The sequence below is a fragment of the Saccopteryx leptura genome, chromosome X, assembly GCF_036850995.1.
Source record: "Saccopteryx leptura isolate mSacLep1 chromosome X, mSacLep1_pri_phased_curated, whole genome shotgun sequence".
Taxonomy (NCBI): domain Eukaryota; kingdom Metazoa; phylum Chordata; class Mammalia; order Chiroptera; family Emballonuridae; genus Saccopteryx; species Saccopteryx leptura.
Window position 1 is genome coordinate 116,477,735 of NC_089516.1, and position 23,552 is coordinate 116,501,286.

General features: G+C 39.7%; 1 protein-coding gene and 1 pseudogene across 1 annotated transcript in view; one reads left to right on the top strand and one right to left on the bottom strand.

Moving 5' to 3' along the window:
• The window catches only part of XIAP (X-linked inhibitor of apoptosis), a 42,380-nt gene extending 38,561 nt beyond the window's left edge, over positions 1–3,819 (top strand). Inside the window, exon 8 of the mRNA XM_066357903.1 lies at positions 1,291–3,819. Within this exon, the coding sequence (XP_066214000.1) occupies positions 1,291–1,484 (194 nt within the window). The 3' untranslated portion in view covers positions 1,485–3,819. The remainder of the gene's footprint in view (positions 1–1,290) is intronic.
• Positions 3,820–21,610: 17,791 nt separating this feature from the next.
• LOC136386466 (calreticulin pseudogene) lies at positions 21,611–22,313 on the bottom strand (annotated as a pseudogene).
• Positions 22,314–23,552: the final 1,239 nt, after the last annotated feature.

Consider the following 23,552-nt stretch of genomic DNA (forward strand, 5'->3'; position numbering starts at 1 on the left):
CTAGTACACAGTGATTACAAAGATTAGTAAAGTGTGTATTGCAATTGGAATAGTGCCTAGGACCTGGTAATAAGGGCTATATGACTGTTAACTGCTGCTGCTGTTTATGTTGTTATAGTTACATAAGAACACAAAACAGATTTTTCTGACATATGTGTTAACATTTCACAAAACCTAGTTTGGGAAAAGCTGAATTAATCAAGTACTTCAGTACCACCCATATGCTGATGACACCCAAATCTCTATCTGTAATGCTAACTTCTGACCTCAGGACTTGACTCTCTATTTGCCCACTGGACATTTTTATAAAAATGCCCTGCAAATACCTCAAAAACATCTTGAAAATACCAAACCTGTACCTCCTTTGTATTTCCTATTGGCATCACCATCTCCCAGCCACACTAGAAGTCTTTGTTTTTAGGATTTTGTTCATTGATTTTAGAAAGAGTGGGGGAGGAGTGAGAAATATCAGCTCGTAGTAGTTGCCTCTCGCTTGTGCCTTGACCAGGCAAGCCCGGGGTTTCGATCAGTGACCTCAGCGTTTCAGGTCAGTGCTTTATCCACTGTGCCACCACAGGTGGGGCCACACTATAAATCTTGAAGTCAAACTATATTTCTTCTTCCTCATCCCTCACCTCTGAATCCTACTTGTCCCACTTCTGAATTGTCCCCTCGGCCTGACCTGTGTTGGCGCAAGGGATAAAGCATTGACCTAGAACACTGAGGTTGTTGGTTCAGAACCCTGGGCTTGCCTGGTCAAGGCACATATGGGAGTTGATGCTTCCTGCTCCCCCCCCCTTTCCCTCTCTCTCTCTAAAAATGAATAAATAATAAGCAAATAAGTAAATAAATAATGAAGTGTCCCCTCAGCTCCACCCCTGCATTCCCAGAGTAAGCCCTGCCCTTTCTATACACTACCTCCTTTCCCTAACTCTTGCTTCTCTGCCTGGCAACTTGCTGGCCGTGTTTAAATGTCATTCCCCCACTTCCCAGCCCCCCTGCCCAGCAGCTGCCAACCCCTGAAGCTCTCCCCAGCTAGTCTGAACGGAAGAGCTTGTGCTGTCATCTTAGCCCGAGTACTTTGTCTGTAATTGCATTATAGCTCTTAGCACTTGTTTTTTCGGGCTTGCTGTCCTCTCCTGCGAGCATTCGAGCTAGTTAGGAACAGATGCCATCTGTGAGTCCTAACACTTGATTAGTACCTGGCACATACAAGGGCTTCAAATTGTTTTTGATGAATTTAAAACTAAGAAAGTCTACAATGAACTCATTTGTTTTCTCTTTGAACAGAGATTAGTACTGAAGAGCAGCTAAGGCTCCTGCAGGAGGAGAAGCTTTGCAAAATCTGCATGGATCGAAATATTGCTGTGGTGTTTATTCCTTGCGGACATCTGGTCACTTGTAAACAGTGTGCTGAAGCAGTTGATAAATGTCCCATGTGCTACACAGTCATTACTTTCCGGCAGAAAATTTTTATGTCTTAATCTAACTCTACAGTAGACTTGTTATGTTCTTATTACTCTGATTGAATGTGTGATGTGAACCAAATTTAAGTAATCAACATTGAATTCCATTAGCATTTGCTACCAAGAAGAAAAAATGTAAAACTGCATGTTGTAGTTGATGATCTAAAATTTTAATTTCTGGAATTTTCAGGATATTAGCTGTATTATCTATCCTTTTTTTATTTTATTTTTTACTATTAATTGAAACCCTAGACTAAGAAGCATCGTGTTGTAACTGGTCACAATGTACGTTTGTAGTACACTGACTTGGCTTCTAAGTGTAAGTGAATTAATCAACTGAATTTTTCAATGTTTGCAGATAGACTTAACAAATGGAGCATTCTCTGTAAACGTGGAGATTAGAGTTAATCTCCCCAATCACATAATTTGTTTTGCGTGAAAAAGAAATGACCTGTTCCACACTGGTGGAAAGATAGAGATTATTTTTAGATATTAGTCTTTGTGTTTTAGATTTTGTCTAGTTTCTTTTAAAATTATACATACATACTTGGGTGGATGATTTTCCGAAACAATTTTGCCATTGTTAAAAGGGTATTTAATGATAGATAGAATGCAGTCTAGCCTACATGTATTGACAGGGAAAGACGTCAAAGATATCAATGTAAAATGCAAGTGGCAAAACACTGTGTATCAAACGAGCCAAATGAAGGTTGTGTGTGTTTTGTATATGTTAGAGCAAAAGATTTGGAAACATATGCACCAAACTGTTAAATGTGGTTTCTCTTTAAGGGGGTTGGGGGTGGTGTGGGGGGTGGGTCCCAGCGGGCTTTACAGGGACCTTTTGCTTTGTACTATTTTCAGTTTGTTCTCTTTGAATTTTTGTAAGTATGTGTTACTTTTGTAATCAAAAGTTTTAGAGAGTATTTTACTGATTTAAAGGCTTAGGCATGTTCAGACGCCTGCAAAACTACTTACTGCTCAGCTGTGGTTTTTCTAATCCAAGAAGGCAGGGCAGTTAACCTTTTTCGTACCAGTGTGAAATTTAAATGTCTTTATGTTTGTCCTGCTTTGTGGATGAAAAATACTTCTGAGTGGTAGTTTTCTGACAGGTAGATCATGTCTTCTTCTCTTGTTTCAAAATAAGTATTCCTGATTTTGTAAAATGAAATATAAAATATGTGTCAGATCTTCCAATTAATTAGTAAGGATTCATCCTTAATCCTTGCTAGTTGAAGCCTGCCTAAGTCACTTTACTAAAAGATCTTTGTTAACCCAGTATTTTAAACATCTGTCAGCTTATGTAGGTAAAAGTAGAGCATGTTTGTACACTGCTTGTAGTCGTAGTGAAGCTTTCCATGTGGAGATTCTCATATCATCTTGTAAAGTTCCCGTGAGTTTTACCATTAGGATGATGAAGATGTATATAGAACAGAATGTCAAGTCTTTCCTCTACCTTTTGTTTTGTTTTGTCTTCTTGACTAGTAATAATAGTAGATAATTCTGAAATAAATATTCCCTCAAGATCCTTAAAAACCTCTTGGAAATTATAAAATATTGACAAGGAAAGAAGAATAGTTGTTTAAATATTAAAGAAAATGAAACACATAAGAATCAGTATAGATTTTAACAAATGAAAGTTTAAAAATGCTTCGTTGAACACCCAGGCTTTATAAGATTCTCACAACAACCTGTTGTAGAGAGGTGAGTGAGGCATTTTACAGCAGAGAAAAGTTTGGAATTAGAACTGTTAAAAGTTGTAATTATTGTTGTATTTTCTAAGAGAGAGTATTGTCATGTTTTCCTAACCCCTGTTGATTGCTACTTTAAGTGATACTCATTTAAAGCATTGCAATTTTAAATGAGACTTTTTAAAATAACGACTGTCCTGTTTTTGTTTTACTATTTGTTATATATTCATTAAGTTAAATTTTAAATGTGTAGTTTAAGCTTTAAATTTAAATTACAAGGGGAGGAAAGTGTTAAAGTTTTTAAAATGTAATTTGCAGGACACACCAGTTCCAAGTCAGGTAGGTAGTTCAATCTAGTTGTTGGCCAAGGACTGAATTGTTTTAACAAAAGGCTTTTTCTGTTCTGGGAGCCTTGGTTCATTAAAACTCTTATTTTAAAACTTGGATGTTTAGAATTAAGCAAGACCTTTTTTATCCCCATGAGTTGTGAAATTTAAATGTATGAAGCTGATGTGACTAACAAGTTTATTTTAAGAATTGTTTAGAAATGCTATTGCTTCAGGTTCTTAACTCAGCACTCCAGCTTCTATTAAGATCTTTTTAAAAGAGTTACCAGTGTTTGTCTGTGTTCACACTATAAAAAGCACTGGATCCTTCCCAACTAATTGTGCAAAAACTGATCACCTGCAAAGTCAGAAATATAACCAGATCCAAACCTCTGCCTCCCCCTTCTCAGAATAGTTCACAGTATCTACATATAGACATTCTTTTCTGTATGAAGTTCACTGTAAGATTTCAAAGTCACCACCTATTTTACTACATTTAGTTACGTGAAGAGTCAAATTGTTTTGTAATAAATAGTTATCTTTGTTCGTAATAATTTGGTGTGTTGATCAAAAGCTTTATCTTAATTTTTCAGTAATGGGTTTAGTGTTTGTAAATTCCAGTTTATTAATGAATGGCTTTGTATTGCTTTTCGTACTAGATTTGTGTGTGAATGTGTGTGAGTTTTTGCTTTTTTTCCCTTTGGTTAGGGTCTAAGATGGGGTAGGATGGGTGTAATGAGTGTATATAATGTCATGTGGCCCTGTGTATTATGATCTTTTTTGTTATAATATTTAAATTTTGGCAGTTACTTTTTCTTATTTTCATTTTAGTGGATAAAATTGGTATTTTGAACTCTCTGAATGGGAGACTACCACCACAGCGTTAGTTGCATGTATTGTACCCTTTAGATCCAAATCATTGTTTTATTTCCTGATTACTCAGGTAATAAAAACGAATATGGGAGAAGGGAGTGGAGGTGTGGGAGAAGTGGGATTGGTTGTGTGTTGTTTCCATTAGAGATATAAGAAAACGGAAGGGAATATTGGACAGATACAGTTATTTTTTAGTGAAATGCTTTTTAACAAAGAGGTAGCCATTTCTTTATCTGTGAGATGAGAATAGTACCTAGCTTACATTTAGGAGAGTTCAAGGAGATCCGGTATGGAAAATACCTGCTATCAATGTTAATTCCCTTCCTAATACCCTGTTTCCCTCCTGCTTTGCCTTGACTCTGGAAATTTGTGCTAAAATTTAGCTAACTCTTTCGGTGACTTTTACTTATTCTTTTTTGGTGTTTCTCATAGTTAAGACGCAAATTACAGTAACTAAATAGGTCAAGTCCTTAAAAATATTTAAATTTCTTCTTTAAAAATTTCTTAAATTTAGTTTAGCTTTCCTAATAGAAACTATAGGTCTATTCCTACCTTCACAATCAGTTTCAATTTGACACATACTTAGCACAATGTGAATTTCATTTGCAACATAATTGAATTACAGGGCATCAAAACTAGAAGTGACCTTAGAGAATATCTAATTCATCCCCCTCGTTTTACATAAGAGGTCACTGAGGCTCAAAGGTGAAGTAATGTTTTCAAAGCTATGTAGCTAATTAGTGGCAGCCCAGACTGGGACATAGTTTGAAGGTGAAAAACTTGAACCTACCTCTCCTGGAAGGTCTCAAAAGTTTATTTTTTTCAACTGTTCTTTTCTTCTATATCATAACTTTCACTACATCTTAAATGACACTTTATAACCAACACAATAGGACAATCTTAAATACATTTATCTTCAAATTGTACAATACAACATTAATGTTTGGGTGGTAAGATTCTATTTTTAAGTCTAAAGTTTGCAGACATGTACAGATTTTTTTGGCATTTACTGCATTCTTATTGTGTATCACTAATGTAACTTCACTGTAGACGTGTATTTTGTCTGTACTTAGTTACACATTTGCAGTTTTGATTTGCTGTAACAAAGGCTTTTATGTAATTTTTGTTAGAAAATTTTCAATTTTTTCATTACTGTTATACTTTAACCTGAGAGAGTGGCTGATTGTTATGTCATTGTCTTAGTGTTGTGAATAATTGTGTGAAATGTTTTGAGATAGAGTACTATATTTGTGAATATAATTTTATGGCCTTTTTTTCATTTAGTAGAAACCTTTCCATCAGTATGGAAAATTAAGAAAATTACTTTCCGCTGCATAATCTGGCAGTCATAGATTAAAGCTTATTTTTCTGTGAATAAAACGTATTCAATAAAGTACTATTCTTTAAAATGCTATCACTTTGTATATATTGTACTTTTTCAGAAAAAATATAAAATCAACCTTTTAAAAATACTAAAATGTAAGCACCTAACTACACCTTATACCACTGGGCCAGGCATTAAGGTACACATTAAGTCATTTAAAAAAATAATAAAGCCTGGCCTGTGGTGGCGCAGTGGATAAAGCGTCAACCTGGAAATGCTGAGGTCGCCGGTTCAAAACCCTGGGCTTGCCTGGTCAAGGCACATATGGGAGTTGATGCTTCCAGCTCCTCTCCCTCTCCTCTCTCTCTCTCTCTCTCTCTTCCTCTCCTCTCTAAAATGAATAAATAAATAAAAAATTTAAAAAATAATAATAATAAATCCTGGCCGGTGGCACAGTGGACCAAGTGTTGTCCCAGAATGCTGAAGTCGCCACTGGATCCCGGGGGTGCCTGTTTGAGCCCTGGTCAGGGCACATATGGGGAGTAATGGCACAACAAAATGGAACAATGAGTTGATGTTTCTGTCTCTCTCTTCCTCCCTCCCTCCCTCCCCTAAAAAAATACCTATTTTCAAATTAATTTATGGAATTCTATAAGTGCATGAGAAGTCCATTTTAAAAATGTTTTTTACATGAAATACTTCATTGCTTCATATTGGTTTGGCAATATCCTCTAATTTTTGTGAGCAGTATGGTAACACTCCCCTGCCCGCAAAGACTGGCCTGGTTGTCCCAAGATATAGTATTGTCACCATAACAGAGCTTGGACAAGCAAGGTTCCCAAAGCCACTGCCCCTTTGAGGCAGGCCCCAGAGAGGGGCTTTTATTGAATCTGAGAGGCAGTGACCCCAGAGAGTTTCAGAAGCTGCAAGTAATCTGATGGGATAAGAAAAGAGAATAAAGGATCCTTGAAGTCAAAGTTTGAAGTAGGCATTTAAAGTGGCTGTTTCTCCCTGACCTGTGGTGGCACAGTGGATGGGGCATCGACCTGGAAACAGAGGTCGCCGGTTCGAATCCCTGGGCTTGCCTGGTCAGGGCACATGTGGGAGTTGATGCTTCCTACTCCTCCCTCCTCCTCTCTCTCTCTCTCTCTCTCTCCTCTCTAAAATGAAGAAATAAAAAAAATATTTAAAAAAGTAAATAAAGTGGCTGTTTCTCCTACCATTCTGCCTACAATGGAGATTCCTAAATTCGGAGCTGTATCACAGGCCTAGGCTAGTACGGTGATCATCAAATCCTTGATTGTGTGATCACTGTTGAGATTACCATAAGAACCTTGTTTTAAATGCAGTCCACATGTCTTTGTACATGTCAGCTCTACTTTCAATGAATATTGATGATGAGGATGTGACTTTTCAAAGCCTTCTCTTACAGAAGTTTTAAAACTTAAGAGTAGAAAGGGAAGGATAATGAACTCCATGATACTCCTCATTCAGCTTCAACAAATATCAATACTAAAAAGGGACTCCCCCCCCCTTTTTATTTTTGCTGGCATATTCTAGAGCAAATCCTAGACATGGCATTTCTCCTGAATAACTTTATTTTTACATAAATCTGAATTTTAACTCATTACTGAATTTTAATGGCATGTAAATAATTAAAATCAACTTTATTCTCTCCTTATTTAATGACTAAGGTAAATAAACCCGCTCAAAACTAATATTATCCTTTGAAATTACTTTAAAACTATGTTATCACTTTCATTTGTAGTTTGCTTATAGACTAGAGTAAATATACTTAATAAAAGTTAGTAGGCTAGCCTGACCAGGCGGTGGCAGAGTGCATAGAGTGTCGGACTAGGATGTGGAGGACTCAGGTTCGAGACCCTGAGGTCACCAGCTTGAGTACAGGCTCATCTGGTTTAAGCAAGACTCACCAGCTTGAGCCCAAGGTCGATGGCTCGAGCAAGGAGCTCAGTCTGCTGTAGCTCCCCGGTCAAGGCACATATAAGAAATCAATCAATGAAAAACAAAGGAGTCGCAACTAAGAATTGATGTTTCTCATCTCTCTCCCTTCCTGTCTGTCTGTCCCTATCTGTCCCTCTCTCTGTCTCTGCCACACACACACACACACACACACACAAAGGCTACTACTGGTTGGTTCTCAGCATGCAATAGGGTGGGGGGTGGGGACCAGCCACATCTGCATTGCTTGGGAATTTGTTAGAAATGCAAATCATTGGGCCCCTCCAGAATCGGAAACTATGGTGTGACCCAACAATTTGTTTTTTACAAACTCTCTAGGTTGTTTTGATACAGGTTAAAGATTGAAAAACACTGGAATATGGTATGGGGTGAAGTCCGAATCCACAAAGAACTATATACATTTACATGGCTGAAACCTGTAAATCAAATCACTCTCTGCAATGACTGTCTTTCTCACCTTTCTTTCTTTATAACTCACACATTGCTGATCCAGTCCTGTATTTTCTCCTGCTACCAAAATGTGAGGGCATAAAATGCAACGTCCTGAAGTTCCCCTCTGATTCTACTTTGCAATAAAACTTTTCTGCATACAGTATCCTTTGAATTTTGTAATGAGAATCTTCAGACCTTTCACGATTATATCGCAGAATAACCCCACGTTGCTCATTGTCATTAAACTACACTCCAATCAAGCAATGAAAGAGTTAAATATTTAAGGACTCATAACTGCTAGTGAAACAATCAGTTGAAATTATACAGAACAGACCTGCACTTCTAGAAAAAGCCAAAGCTTCAATGAAATGTGAGCAGTTAACCTACAATGATAGAATTTAAGAGTTAGAAGGAGTCAACCTATCTAATTCATAATAATTAACAGTTCTGAATACTTTTTTCGGTCTGAAAGTTTTAAGTAACTGGCACAAAAGACCCAAAGAAGTGAAGTGGTCTTAGATCTCTAAAATGTCGTTGGAAATGCATAAATCTATACTCATTGGTCAGTGTTAGTCTCTAAATATAACCAAAATAAAACTCTTAAGATAGGTAAGGCTTAGATGAAAGTTAGTGGACTGAGTTTTCTTTTCCTGCCAACCACTAATTTGCTTCTAACAAATACTTCATAACTAGCCATTTAGCTGTGTATAGAGCTGGTCTGCTTAGAGTTTGTGTGTTTCCAATCTTATTCTCTTTAGAGATTTCCAAGACGCTATAGGCACCATAATTGATAACAGCATAAGAAATATCTTCATAAGCCTATACTTGTTAACTTCAGGTTTATGAATATATGTTGGGAAAATACTGGTTCAAAACAAATAAGGAATAAGAACCTAAGAGACCAAACTTCATTTCCACCTTTTAATTTCCCAAAAGAATTTAAATTTGCTAAAAGAAAGACTAGGCGATGATTAATTGAGGTAATAGTATTTCAACAATGATCATGCTACAAAATCTAGTTCCTGTTTCAATAAACTTTACTTTTCTGAAACTATATTTTACATAAAAAATTATAGATATTCATTTTTTACATAAACTTATTTTGAGAGTTATTTTTCTTGAAGTCTTTGTGTTGTGTATTTTTAACTTCATTCTGTTAGTACGTACAGTACAAGGGATTTCTTCTTAATTTCATTAGCATATATAAGGGGCTTTGCATTTTTGGCTAAAGCATCAAAAACATATTTTCTCATTAAATATCTGAATTTTCTTTGGCAGTGATTAGGTTCTGCTTCTGCCAGATTACTGACAATTGTACTGAGGGGGAAGAAACATATGTCCATGAACACTTGAAATTTTAGAGGAACTTAATATTAAAAATAAACGACCCCAGCCGTGGCCAATAGTTTGGTTTGTTAGTGTTGTCCCTAAACACAGAGGTTATGGGTTCAATCCCCTGTCAGAGCAAATAAGGATATTTCTCTCTCTCTCTCTTTCTCCCTCTCTCTTTTTCTAAAATCAATAATAAAATAAAAGACCTCAAATCTCCCCCATAAAATTAATATAAAATGGAGAAAAACTTTTAAAAACCATTATATTTTTCATGAAGTAAACATTGTGCATGGATTTCCTAGTAGAAATTTAACAAAGGCCTGTGTTAATCATTAAGGGAATAATGACCTAACTCATCTGGAAAAACCTGTTTTTCTTTCAACATGATTTTTGTTTGTTTGTTTGTTATTTGATGACTAAAAAGAATGTGTTTTACTGTACTTACACCTTTCTTGGTTTCCTACTGTAAGCTTTTCAGATACATTATGTTCTTATGTGCTCTATCAGCATTAAGGAAAAAGACCTATACTAAGTACTGAGTTATAAATCAATATTTGATAAGTTATGTGAAATTAAATGTAACAAAAATATTAATACATAAGGATAATAATCCCTGCTCCACCTACATCAAAGGATTGTTGCAGAGAAAATATGAGTAAATATACATGAAAGAGCTTCAAAAAAGTATAAACCCTCCATATAAGATCAAGAAATCGTTTCTCTAATTAGGGTTCACTACTAATTACAGGTTAGTTTCACACGAAATTAAACAGTCATGGACCAGTATCTGATTAATCAGGAATGTATGTGTTGGGCAAATAAGTTTATAAAATGTGATTTTTATGTTTCCTCACTTTGTTAAAAATGGCACTGCCTACGTGAAACTGCTAATTACTTTCTTGCTTGGGAAGGGGCTTTGTTATACTAATGTTACCGGAGGAGGGGTCTTTGTGGGCCCAGGTAGTTTTTTAGAAGAGAAGAAGGAAGAGGAAGGAAACCATTTTTTGCAGAAAAGGCAGCCAAGATGGCAGGGTGCTGAAGGAGAAGCCAGTTTGTGCAGAGTTTGTGCAGAGAGAAGGGGATAGGGAACCAGAAAGGACTGAGACTAGTGGGCAGCCTTTGATTCTAGGAAAACTCGGAAAAGATTCTCCTGCTTGTGGAACCGGAGAATGTGTGAGTGGGTTTGGGAGCCCTCTGTGTGTTTGTGTTTACTCGCCAGCGGGTTGCAAGACTAGAATAAAGGAGTGGCCCACCAGTTTTTGGCTCCGCAGTTTCTTTACCTCTGATTGAATCTAATGTGAACGTGCATGTGCCTGGCAGCGGCTGTGATTGCTGTGGCACCTGGCCTTACAGTAGGCCTGACCAGGTGGTGGCTCAGTAGATAGAGCATTGACCTGGGACACTAAGGACCCAGGTTTGAAACCCTGAGGTTGCTGGCTTGAGTGCAGGCTCACCAGCTTGAGTGTGGAGTGGCTTGAGTGTGGGATCATAGGTATAACACCGTGGTCACTGGCTTTGCTGGAGCCCTGGTCAACGCACATGTAAAACTGGTTGGCTCAGCAGGAGCATTGGCCCAGCATGTGGAAGTCTTGGGTTCAATTCCTGGTCAGGACACACAGGAGAAGCACCCATCTGCTTCTCCACCCTTCCCTCTCTTGCTTCTCTCTCTCTCTATTTGCCCAACACATACATTCCTTATTAATCAGATACTGGTCCATGACTGTTTAATTTCGTGTGAAACTAACCTGTAATTAGTAGCCATGGCCTGGGTGCTAAGGATGGCTCCATGACCTCTGCCTAAGCCGCTAAAAAGGTGGCTCTGGGGCAACAGAGCAAGAGTCCCAGATAGACAGAGCATCGCCCCCTAATGAGCTTCCCAGGTGGATCCCGGTTGGGGTGGGATTCTGTCTCTGTTTCCCCTCCTCCCACTAAAAACAAAACAAAACACAAAAGCAATCAATGAACAACTAAAGTGCCACAACTACAAGTTGATGCATCTCATCTCTCTCCCTTCCTGTACATCTGTCTTTGTCTGTTCCTCTCTGTCTCTCTGTCTCTCTCAAAAAAAAAATTCAGGGATGTATAATATAATGATGAAATTAATTTCTACAGTTTCTTGGCTATTTCCATGGCTCTCAAAAACTCTTACATACATTATATCTTTGCCTTCCAGTCTCCTTGTGTTTAAATGAGAAGTATATGGGCAATGGTGGAAAGATAATGAAAGTGCTGCTGTGTACAATTGTGGACATTGTGTTTATATACCCTGCCATTCAAGTAGCCCTCAAATAGATTTACTTTGGGAGTCAGGTTATCTCTGTTTTCTAACATGTGAAAATAAGAATATATAAAACGGCCCTGGCAGGCCTGACCTGTGGTGGCACAGTGGATAAAGCATCGACCTGGAAATGCTGAGGTCGCTGGTTCAAAACCCTGGGCTTGCCTGGTCAAGGCACATATGGGAGTTGATGCTTCCTGTTCCTCCCTTCTCTCTCTCTCTCTCTCTCTCTCTCTCTCTCTCTCTCTCTCTCTCTCCCCCTCTCCTCTCTAAAATGAATAAATAAATAAAATCTTTAAAATGGCCCTGGCAGGATGGCTCAGTTGGTTGTAGCTTCATTCCAAAGCACAGAGGTTCCTAGTTCAATCCCTAGTCAGGGCACATGCAGAAACAAATTGATGTTTCTGTCTCTCTCTCTCACCCTTCTTCTTTCTAAAATCAATGAAATGAACATTTTAAAAAAAAAGAATATATAAAATAGTTAAATTTAGGGACAACAAAATAATTGGTCTGGTACTCTTGCGTTATGACAATGTATCTCTCATCTCATTCATTATACTCCTAGCATCTCTGTAATTTACAGCTGAGGAACCCCAGACATAGAGGTTATGTGACTCACCTAAATCATATGGTGAATCACAAAGTCAAGCTATTCTTATAGGCAGTGAAATGTCTAGCTAATTTTTGGTATGAATTAGCTAAACTGGCTGCCTCACTGTCTGAACTTAGAGTATATATGTTCAAATCCAGGCTCTTTTTTGGATGGCAAGACCTGGCTGGCCATATAATACCAAACCACAAAACCAAATAGAAGTAATAAATAGGTTATGTGGTTCTTAGCATGTCTACTCAACTAGAATTGAGAAATTAAAGTAATCTAAAACACCAAAATTTATAACTATGTTTCTGATCTCAAGAATTTGGAAATGGCCTGACCATGCGGTGGCACAGTGGATAGAGCGTCGGACTGGGATGCAGAGGACCCAGGTTCGAGACCCCGAGGTCGCCAGCTTGAGAAGGGCCTCATCTGGTTTGAGCAAAAGCTCACCAGCTTGGACCCAAGGTCGCTGGCTCGAGCAAGGGGATACTAGGTCTGCTGAAGGCCCACGGTCAAGGCACATATGAGAAAGCAATCAATGAACAACTAAGGAGTTACAATGCGCAAAGAAAAACTAATGATTGATGCTTCTCATCTCTCCGTTCCTGTCTGTCTATCCCTATCTATCCCTCTCTCTGACTCTCTCTGTCTCTGTAAAAAAAAAAAAAAGAAGAAGAAGAATTTGGAAATGAAAAAGAGAACATTTTATTATTATGTTGCCAAGGCAAATCTTGGAGGTCAAGACATATCTCCCTAATCATTGCATTCTCAATGGCGAGCATGCTGTCTAGCCTATTAAGCACTGAGTTATTTTTTTCAGTACTTAAATGTATGAATGAAGAAATAATAAGGAAATAAATGAACAGAATGGGAAAATTTCATCTCAAAGTTGTGCATTGACAAATATAATACAATTTGGAATCAATACTGATTTTCCAGAAATATTCTTTTTTGGGGGGAGGACAAACATGAAGCACCTACTATGTTCCAGGCTCTATGCTAGATGCTAAGGATAAGGAGTACATTCTGTCACAGACTGCGGAAGGCTCTGTATCTAATAGGAACTGTATCTAATTCAAACTGTTTGGGGGAGGGTCTAGGGGAAACTTTTCTGGAGGAGGGAGCCCTTGAAATAGTCAAGGAGGTGGAGAAAGAGAGTTCTGCCTGGGAGAGAAGCTTGTCCTGAGCTCAGAATCAAGAAAGCTGGAAGAACTAAAAATGGAAGTTTTGAATGAGAGGTCTGAACACATTTATTCTTTATGTTACTAGGTCTGTTTGGGTACACTTTTAGGATAAATTTGGTCTCTCTTTTCCCATACAGATTAGAGAAATTCAAGCTGGTATGATGGGTGTTGAATTTCTGAGCAGGAAACTAGCAGGTTTTGTGAGGTACGTTGGGGGATAAAGGAAAGGATATTCATTCACTAGGCAACCATCACGAGTTCTAACCCTTTGCTGGGGCTGGGTGGAATATATGTCTCCCATAGGTTGCTTTTTATTCGAAAGGTATGTTCAAATAAAGCCAGCTATTTAATGAGTTTAATGAAACCTTGTTTCACTTCATTGTTGATCTCCACCAACATCTCTTCGTCCTATTAAATCATACTAACAGTGTGTATTAAGTGCTTTCAGTGTACTGAAAAGTTCTGGGAGGTAATGATAGAAAATAAATGAGATTCAGGCTGGGCCCTCCTGGAGTTTACAGTCTTGTTCTCAGAAAGAGATCTACATTCATCATTCCCCCATCCCAAACATAGTGCAGCAGCCATTGGTAACCACTGAGTTGTTGAACTAAAAAAATAATGATGATGATGATGATGATAAAAGGAACACAAGAGTGTAGGTCCTGTGTGATATGGTGCCAGACTGTGTGGTGTAGACTGTCATTAGTACTGGAACACAGAAGGACAAATGAGGGTGTAGCTCAATAATTGGAGTGGTGAGACCAAAACTAAAGAGATTGTTGAAGGCTGTTCCAGATACTAAAACGTGATGATTGTATATGACATATTTGTTGTTGTTTTCCTTTGTCTTCTATGCAAGCTTAATGATGCAGTCACTTAATGAAGGACCTATATGTTTGTCTGGCATATGTATTGAATAGTATTTTAATATATTCCCCTCCATGTTCCATTAAATAATAATGCTTTGAACAGCATTCCATCTTAAAAGGCACTCAGCCTCCTTTGCTTCGAAACACAAAAACAAGAAGCCAAATATCACTCAAAGCCTTGCCCACGCGTTCCCATTCCCTCTTCATTGGGAAACGGTCAATGCATTCAGATGACAACTTCAGAATGGGAGCAAGTCAGCAGGTGATTCGTGGTGTGATTGAAAAGGCCTGGTAACCTTTCTGTCTGAGTTTTCATCTGTCTGTAGGAGATAATGGTCTCACATAGGTGTTATGAAAATAATTAAAGTTGGTAATGTGCTTTGAGATCCATGGATGAACCATGCTTTCAAAGTGCTTAATTACACACCGCAGTGAGTCTCCCAGGCTGGCTTCTTCTGCTCACTCTTTAATAGGTATTCAAAATGATACAGCTCAGGTAAGTCTACCTTGTTCTCATGTTGCTACTACATTATTTAGCCACAGATACCAGTTACCTTTAAAATAGAATGCAGCCCACAGTACTAGTAAGGACCACTAATTCTTTGACTTTAGGATTCTTAAAGTCTTTCCTTTGGGGACTTTAGTTTTCCAGATAACTCTTTACCTTCATTTCTCAAATTTTCCACTGATGACAGTCCCCAAAAACTGTAAGAAATCTGCCCAATGCCTTCACTGGAATCTAACAGGAAGCCTTCCTCTGATTTGCTTAATACTTGCTAATTTCTTCTTAGCTGTTATTACTTTTCTTTCCTTCCTCCCCTCTCCTTCATTTGAATTGGCCCATTGGAAACACACAGCAGGTGTAAATTCTTTAGATGACTCCGCAGCAGGAGAAGAAAGGAGATGCTGAAATCCAAATGTTCAGTTGTTGAGTGGAGAGAGGAAAGGAGCTGGGATTGGACCAGCCGAAAACAAGAGTCAGATGTGAGCAAGATGGGACATTAGGGTCTGTCTGGGTAGTAAGGGGAAGTTTAGAACAACAAAGTCAACTGAGAACACGTGAGAAAAGAACCATTGACCCCCTAATCTGGCAGCATTCCCACAAACTCCTTTTGCCATTATAGGGGAAGGAAGCAAGAGAATGTGGTATCCCTCCCCGTTACAGAAAAAACAAGGTCAAGCTTATATATCCCAGTAACCTTGGGTCCATAGTGACATCTTTACGTTCAAAGGAAAGCACATTTTTCTGAATATTTGGCTCTGGGATGGAAGATGAAGTAGAATCCTGTTAGATTCCAGTGAAGGCATTGGGCAGATTTCTTACAGTTTTTGGGGACTGTCATCAGTGGAAAATTTATGAATATAAATAATAAAAAAATTTTATTGCCCTGGCCAGATAGCTTGGTTGGTTGGAGCATCTTCTGGAAGCAGGTTTGATCCCTGGTCGGGGCACATATAGAAACAGATTGATATTCCTGTCTCTTTCTTATGAAAATCAATAAATAAACATTAATATATATTATTATATATCAATATATTATATATTATTAATACTAATATATTAATATTATTATTAAATTTAAATTAGTATTAATATAATAACTATTAATATATACATTTTTTTCCTTAAGCTCCATTTGAATTCTGTCATTTATCAATATGTGTGGTGATGTTAACATGAATCTCAGGTAAAAGCTTTCTTTCCTCCTCCCCCAGTTCTGTCTTTACTGGGGGGGGAGAGTTTCCTTTCACAGAAATTCCTACTTGAAGCAGTGCCCATTTCTGAGGGGCTTCACTTAACCATCACTAAATTAGAACTTTACCAGACTAAGATATCCAGAGAGTGGGTCAATATCACTTACACTTGGCTGGTAGGAAATATTTCCCTTCAAATGGAGTAACAAAAACACAAAGAGGGCTTTTGCTCTTCCTGAAATACTGTAGCACCACATAGGCTCTCACTTAAGTGCAGAAATCTTTGGAAAAGTATCTACTTATGTTTTTAATATAATTTTGAATATAAGTTATATATATATTACACGTATTAGATATACATATAGATCATATATCATATATAATATTTTATACTTTTAGAAATGACAACATTTAAGAAACGGAGGACAGATTAGTAGTTGCCAAGGCCTGGGGAGGGAAGGGCAAAGGGCGGTGGGTGCAGGGTTAAAAGGGCAACTCGAATCTTGTGCTGTTGGAACTGGTCTGCATCTTGACTGGCAATAGATTTGTGAATCTACGAGAGTGCGTAAATTGCGTATAAATTGCGTATAAATTAATATACGCATGCATGTGCATGCACACACAGATCAGTACAATTAAAGCAGCGGAGGTGTGAATAAAGCCAGGGGAGTATATCAGTGTCAGTATTCTGCTTGTGATATAATGTTACCATTGGGGGAACATGGGCAAACTGTACAAAGGATATCTCTGTATTTCTTACAACTGTATGCAAATCTACAATGATCTCAATAACATTTGCAATTTTTAAAAGCTTTATTGTATTGATTTTATTTATTTTTACTTTTTGTTTTTTTAGTGAGCAAGGTGGGCAGACAGGGATAGACAGACAAGAAAGGAGAGAAATGACAAACTTCAACTCATAGTTGTGGCACCTTAGTTGTTCATTGATTGCTTCTCATATGTGCCTTGACTGGGGAAGGGGCTCCAGCTGAGACAGTGACCCCTTTGCTCAAGCCAACAACCTTGGGCTCAAGCCGCCAACCATGTGGTCATGCCTATGATCTCACGCTCAAGCCGGAGACCCCACGCTCAGGCTGGTGAGCCCTCAGTCAAGCCAGCAACCTCAGGGTTTTGAACCTGAGTCCTCAGTGTCCTAGGCGATGCTCTATCCACTGCACCACCACTTGTTCAGGCATATTGTATTGACTTTAGAGAGAGAGGGATGGAGTGTGAGAGAGAAAGAAAGGGAGAGAGAGAGAGAGAGAGAGAGAGAGAGAGAGAGAGAGAGAGACAGAAAAATCAGTCTGTTCTTGTATGTGCCCTGATTGAGGATCAAACCAACAACCTTTGCGCTTCAGGATGACACTCTAACCATCTGAGTCATCCAGCCAGGACATTATCAATTTTTTAAAAAATTTAACTGAAACTTTTTTAGGCCTCACTCAAATAGCACAGCTAAAGAGACAAGTTACCCATAGCTGAGACAAAGAGAAGCAAGCTGGACCCTGAGAGGTGAGCTGTCCTCTGAGGACTGAGTGCCCTGGAACCAAAGTTTGATAAATCAGAAAACAAGAAAAAAAAAAAGGTTTTGGTTACAATTTAACATTCCATATAAAGGATTTAAGTTACAAATTAGTGGAAAAGGATGCTGATTTGTAAAATATTTGTTTATTTCTTTTAAATGTTGGTCTAAAAAATGAACTTTCAAAACAAGTAGCTTGGCCCTGGTCAGGTAGCTCAGTGGATAAAACATAGATCTGTCATGCTGAAGATCACAGGTTCAATCCCCACTCAGGGCACGTAGACTACGCACTGAATGGAACAACTCAATGCAACTGTAAGTTGATGTTTCTTTCTCTCTCTTTCCTTTCCCCCTTCCTTTCCTCCCTCTCTCAAATCAGTGGAAAAAAAATTTTAAATAACAACAAATACCATATTTCCTAATGCCTATTTTTTTATTGTATAATTGTATTTTGGTGAATAAGAGTGGAGAAATCATGCCAATCTTGAGCAAAGATTTGCCTTAAGCCAGATGGTATCACTGTAAAATATTTTGAGAAGTAAATAACTCTTATAAAGGCTAAAATTTTACACTAAAAGTATTAAGTGACAGCAAAGGTATGGACACAGACTTTTTTTAATGAAGACATATTAAGTCTAGGTTTTGAATATATATATATATATATGTATTTGAACCAAAAAGGTAACAGTAGGTAGGACCAAAGTAAGATGAGAAAGACTCTAGTTGTTGAAGGCATTAATATTCTCTGTTAGATAATTGTTATCCTGAGGAAATAAAAGAGGAAAAACAAGCTCAGCCAATCTGTTTAAGTATTAAAAGCTTCTCCAATTCAATTATCCTGTGTGAGTCAATAATGAGGTAATTCAGATAAAATCAAACTAACAAGCACCTTGATACAGAACCAGAAAGAATTCCAAGTCAAAGTCAGATCTCTGTCTAGTACCTGTTGGTGTAATAAGCAAGACTAGGTGTGACTAAACAATGATGAAAAATGCATATGCTGAAAGTCCAACTGCTGTACAGATATTCCTGGCAAGTAACAGCATTCTTGTGAACAACATCCTGAAGGCTCAACAGGATAATTTTTTTCCATCCCCACAAAGCAAGATGGAAAATAATTTCCTGGAAAATAATTAGGGATCTCAGTGCCAGGACGGAACAGGAGTGAACTCATAACTTAGCAGACACAGGCTGGACATGACCACGTTGGGGAGAACATGGGAGAAAGGGAAGGGCTGCCCTCATAGAGGTTTTCAAAGACACATGGGCAAAATGAAGCTGTCAGCTAGATACACTATAAAAGAATTATAGGGCAATATGGTGATTTCTAATGAGCCAGAAGAGAGTCTGGATGGAGGGAACTGAAAAGAAAGATTGAAAGCAAAGGAGGGGGGGAGCAATGAGGAGCTTCAAATCCAGAGGCTGCAAGTATTAGCACAGAACTGATTCCAAGACCGCCAAATGCTGTGAAATTATACATGAATGAAAAATATATAAAACATAGACCTCATCCTGGACAGTAAAAAGAACCTCAAGGGGCAATAATTAATAAGAACTTAAAAGTGAAGATTTCAGAAAAGTATTCCATAGGAACTAAAAAGGGAATTTGACAAGCCTGACCAGTACTGGCGCAGTGGATAAGGGTGTTGACCTGGAACACTGAGGTTGCTTGTTCAAAACCCCTGGCTTGCCTGGTCAAGGCACATATGAGAGTTGATGCTCTCTACTCCTCGCCCCTTCTCTCTCCTCTCTCTCTAAAAATGAATAAATAAAATCTTTAAAAACAAAATCTGGCCATCTGCAAGTTCGCTTTTTTGGAACACAATTTACATTGACATTCAAGTACTCCAGGTGGTCTCGAACCAACTGGTTGGATGTAGCCAATTGCAGTTTCACGGCCACTTGAAACCCTACAGTCTCATATTTTAGAAACAAATAATGGATCGTGATGACAATCGTCTCTGTGAATATAGTATTGTTTTATTTTATTTTATTTTGTGACAGAGACAGAGAGAGTAAGACAGAGAGAGTCAGAGAGAGGGACAGACAGACAGGAAGAGAGAGAGATGAGAAGCATCAATTCTTCGTTGTAGCTCCTTAGTTGTTCATTGATTGCTTGCTCATATGTGCCTTGACCAGGGGCTCCAGCAGACTGAGTGACCCCTTGCTTGAGCCAGCAACCCTGGGCTCAAGTTGGTGAGCTTTGCTCACACCAGATGAGCCCACGCTCAAGCTGGAGACCTCGGGGTCTTGAACCTGGGTCCTCCACGTCCCAGTCCGATGGTCAATCCACTGTGCCACTGCCTGGTCAGGCAATACAGTATTGTTTTAGATAATAATAATTATATAAAAACTTCCTTTCTGAGGCCCTGGCCGGTTGGCTCAGTGGTAGAGCGTCGGCCTGGCATGCAGAAGTCCCGGGTTCGATCCCCAGCCAGGGCACACAGGAGAGGCGCCCATCTGCTTCTCCACCCCTCCCCCTCTCCTTCCTCTCTGTCTCTCTCTTCCCCTCCCGCAGCTAAGGCTCCATTGGAGCAAAGATGGCCCGGGCGCTGGGGATGGCTCTGTGGCCTCTGCCTCAGGCACTGGAGTGGCTCTGGTCGCAACATAGCAACGCCCAGGATGGGCAGAGCATCACCCCTGGTGGGCATGCCGGGTGGATCCCGGTCGGGCGCATGCGGGAGTCTGTCTGACTGTCTCTCCCCGTTTCCAGCTTCAGAAAAATACAAAAAAAACGAAAAAAAAGAAAGAAAAAAAAAAAAACTTCCTTTCTGAGATGAAGCATGCTGTATTGTCATTTCCTACTGTTTGTCAGTTTCTAGAAGTTCAGACTAGAACCGTGGCTTACTTTTTCTGAATCCCAAATGCCTGGCATATGCTGAGAATTCAATAAATGTTTGCTTCTTTAATAAATGAATAGCAGCTCTGGCTGGATAGCTTGGTTTGTTGATGTCACCCAGAAGCTCAGAGGCTGCCATTTCATCCCCTGTCAGGGCACACACGGGAACAGAGTGGAGTTCCTGTCTGTCCCTCTCTCCCTTCCTTTCTAATAACAATAATAATAATATTAAAAAATAAAAATAAATTAACAGCAAAGCAAACTTAGTGAAAATGAAAGGCACTGGAGAGGCAGGTAAATTCTTTTTTTTTTTTTTTGACAGAGAGACAGAGTAAGAGAGAGGAACAGACAGAGAGATGAAAAGCATCAATTCTTCATTGCCACACCTTAGTTGTTCATTGAGTTTTCTCATATGTGCCTTGACCAGGGGCTACAGCAGACCGAGTGACCCTTTGCTCAAGCCAGCGACCTTGGGCTCAAGCCAGCGAACATGGGGTCATGTCTATAATCCCACGCTCAAGCCAGGACCCCATGCTCAAGCTGGTGAGCCCATGCTCAAGCCGGTGACCTCAGGGTTTCGAACTTGGGTCATCTGCGTCCCAGTTTGATGCTCTATCCATTGCATCACCTCCTGGTCAAGCAAGGCAGCTAAATTGTTAAAATGCTTCTTAAAAAAATGCTTCTTAGCAATCTCTGTATGATGGTATCGAAGGAAAGTAGATAATGACCTAACAATTCCTTTTTTTATTTTTATTTTTTAAGTTTTATTTTTTTATTTCAGAGAGGAGAGACAGAGATGGGGTGGGGGGGTAGGTGGGGAGAAGCAGGAGGCATCAACTCCCTTATGTGCCTTTGACCAGGCAAGCCTGGGGTTTCAAACTGGCAACCTCAGTGTTCCAGGTCGCCGTTTTATCCACTGCGCCACCACAGGTCAGGCTAATTCCTTTTTTTTTTTAAGTGAGAGGAGGAAAGACAGTGAGACAGACTTGCGCATGTGCTGGGATCTATCCGGCAGCCCCGTTCCCGGGGCAGATGCTGGAACCACAAGAGCCACTGGCTGTGGGAAGAGGGAGAGAAGGAGGAGACGGAGGGAAAGAGAAGAGATGGTCACTTTTCATGTGTTCCCTGACTGGGGACCGAACCCAGGACGTCTGTATGCCGGGCAGATGCTCTATCTGCTGAGCCAACCAGACAGGGCCTCCTAATACTTCCTTTGAGAAAGTTTGAGAGAAAGTAGTTCACAAAGGAAAGGAACAGTACAAGAGAAGCACAAGTCCTGTATGACGTCAGGATCTGTTATTTTCTTGGGTAGCAGGAAGTCCCAATTATCCTCCAGGGAGCCCGACTCCGCCTGGCTGTTGACAATTTCACCTCATAGGTGTTACTGAATCACACTATCAATATTCACACATGCTTGCAACAGATGTCTTTGTTGACCAGCACGTTCTTGCCCTTGTAGTTGAGGATGACATGAACCTTCTAGGTGCAGGGGCCACAGATGTCAGGGCCAAACATGATGTTGTATTCAAGAGTCTCCAGACGTGTCTGTCTGATCCAAACTGTCTGGAAATAGCCTCACAAAGCCACCCCTCAGTTGATGTTCTGTTCCTGTTTCACAGTAAACTGCCCCATCAGCGTCTGGTCCTTGTTGCTGCAAGGCTCAAATGTGGTGGACAGGATGTAAAAGCAGGCATCCTGGCTCATCTGCAGCCCTTTATCTTTGTCCAGGTCACCATAGAACTTGATGGCACTGAGGATGAATTTTCCAAAATCTGACTTGTGTTTGGATTTGATGCAGCAGTCAGTCCACTCGTCTCCATCTAGAAACTGCTCCATGAAGCAGAGAAAGGGTTTAGCGCAATCAGGCTGAGAAGGCTGAGAAGCAGCTGCACGGGTAGCAGCATGGCTGGCCAAGGTGGCGGTGGCATGCAGGCCCTTTAACTCACTTCTCCAACAGTGGCTCCGCAGCCTTTATTCTTTTTTTTTTTTTTTTTTTTTTTTTTTTTTTTTTTTTTTTTTTTTTTTTTTGCAGCCTTTATTCTTATTCTTCAAGATGGTAGTGTAGGGAAAACAGCTGTGTTAGGCTTGCTTGTTCGTACTTTGCATGATTAGTGCATGAGCACGTGGCAGAGCCACTTGTGTGTAGCCGTTGTAAAGTTACGAATACCTGTACCCAGGACAGATTGCTTGCCCTCCGGGCAGATTGCTTGCCCACCACTGTGTGGGGCCATTTTGCTGTTCGTTCGCCTCCTACTGTGAGAAGTGAGTTTTCCCCTGCCTGTTTGTTTGTCTACCATTGCGAGACTCTAATAAAAGGTAATAGCCCACCACGTTCTGGCTCTGCAGTTCCTCTACCGTCTGCAAGAAACCATTGTGAACATGCCTGGCCATGGTCATCGGCATTACACCTGCTGTAGCGGGGAGGATTCGGATCAGATTGGTATGAAGCTGTGGACACTCTTGAAGGCTAGAATAGAGGAGGGAATGTTCTTGAGCATGTGGTTCCCTGTGGCTACCCTGTTGGGGTCCATGGGCTGGATGTGGGTTGTGTTTTTTTTTTTATTTTAGATTTTAAAACAAATTTATTCATTATAGAGAGAGGAGAGAGAAGGCAGGGCGGGGAGGAGCAGGAAGCCTCAAATCCCATATGTACCTTGACCAGGCAAGCATAGGGTTTTGAACCAGCAACCTCAGCATTCCAGGTCCATGCTTTTATCCACTGCGCCACCACAGGTCAGGTGGCTGGATGTTTTTTACAGCCCTGCAAGCCGAAACTGAAAGCTCTGTGCAGTAGGGTGTATGAGGTCAAAAACTACAGTGTAACCTTGAGACTGAGTGTAGACAGTGGCAGGAACTGCAACAGTTGCTGAAGGAGGCTGACTGTTTTCAAGAACTTTATTGTGAAATGCAGGCTGAACACGAATGGTGCCTGGAACGAGAATGTTCACTTGAGAAGGAATTGCAGGTTTGAGAACTCTAGTTTGCCCTAGAAGCTGCACACTGGCACTGGCAATTATTAGAGAAACAACTACAGGTTCAAGAGCTCCAGTTTTAGTGTCAGACTGAGAGCCAGCAGCCACAAGAGCTGAAGCAGTTGCTGAAGAAGGAGGAGGAGGTTTTGGGCTGAAAAAGCTGTTGGCAGA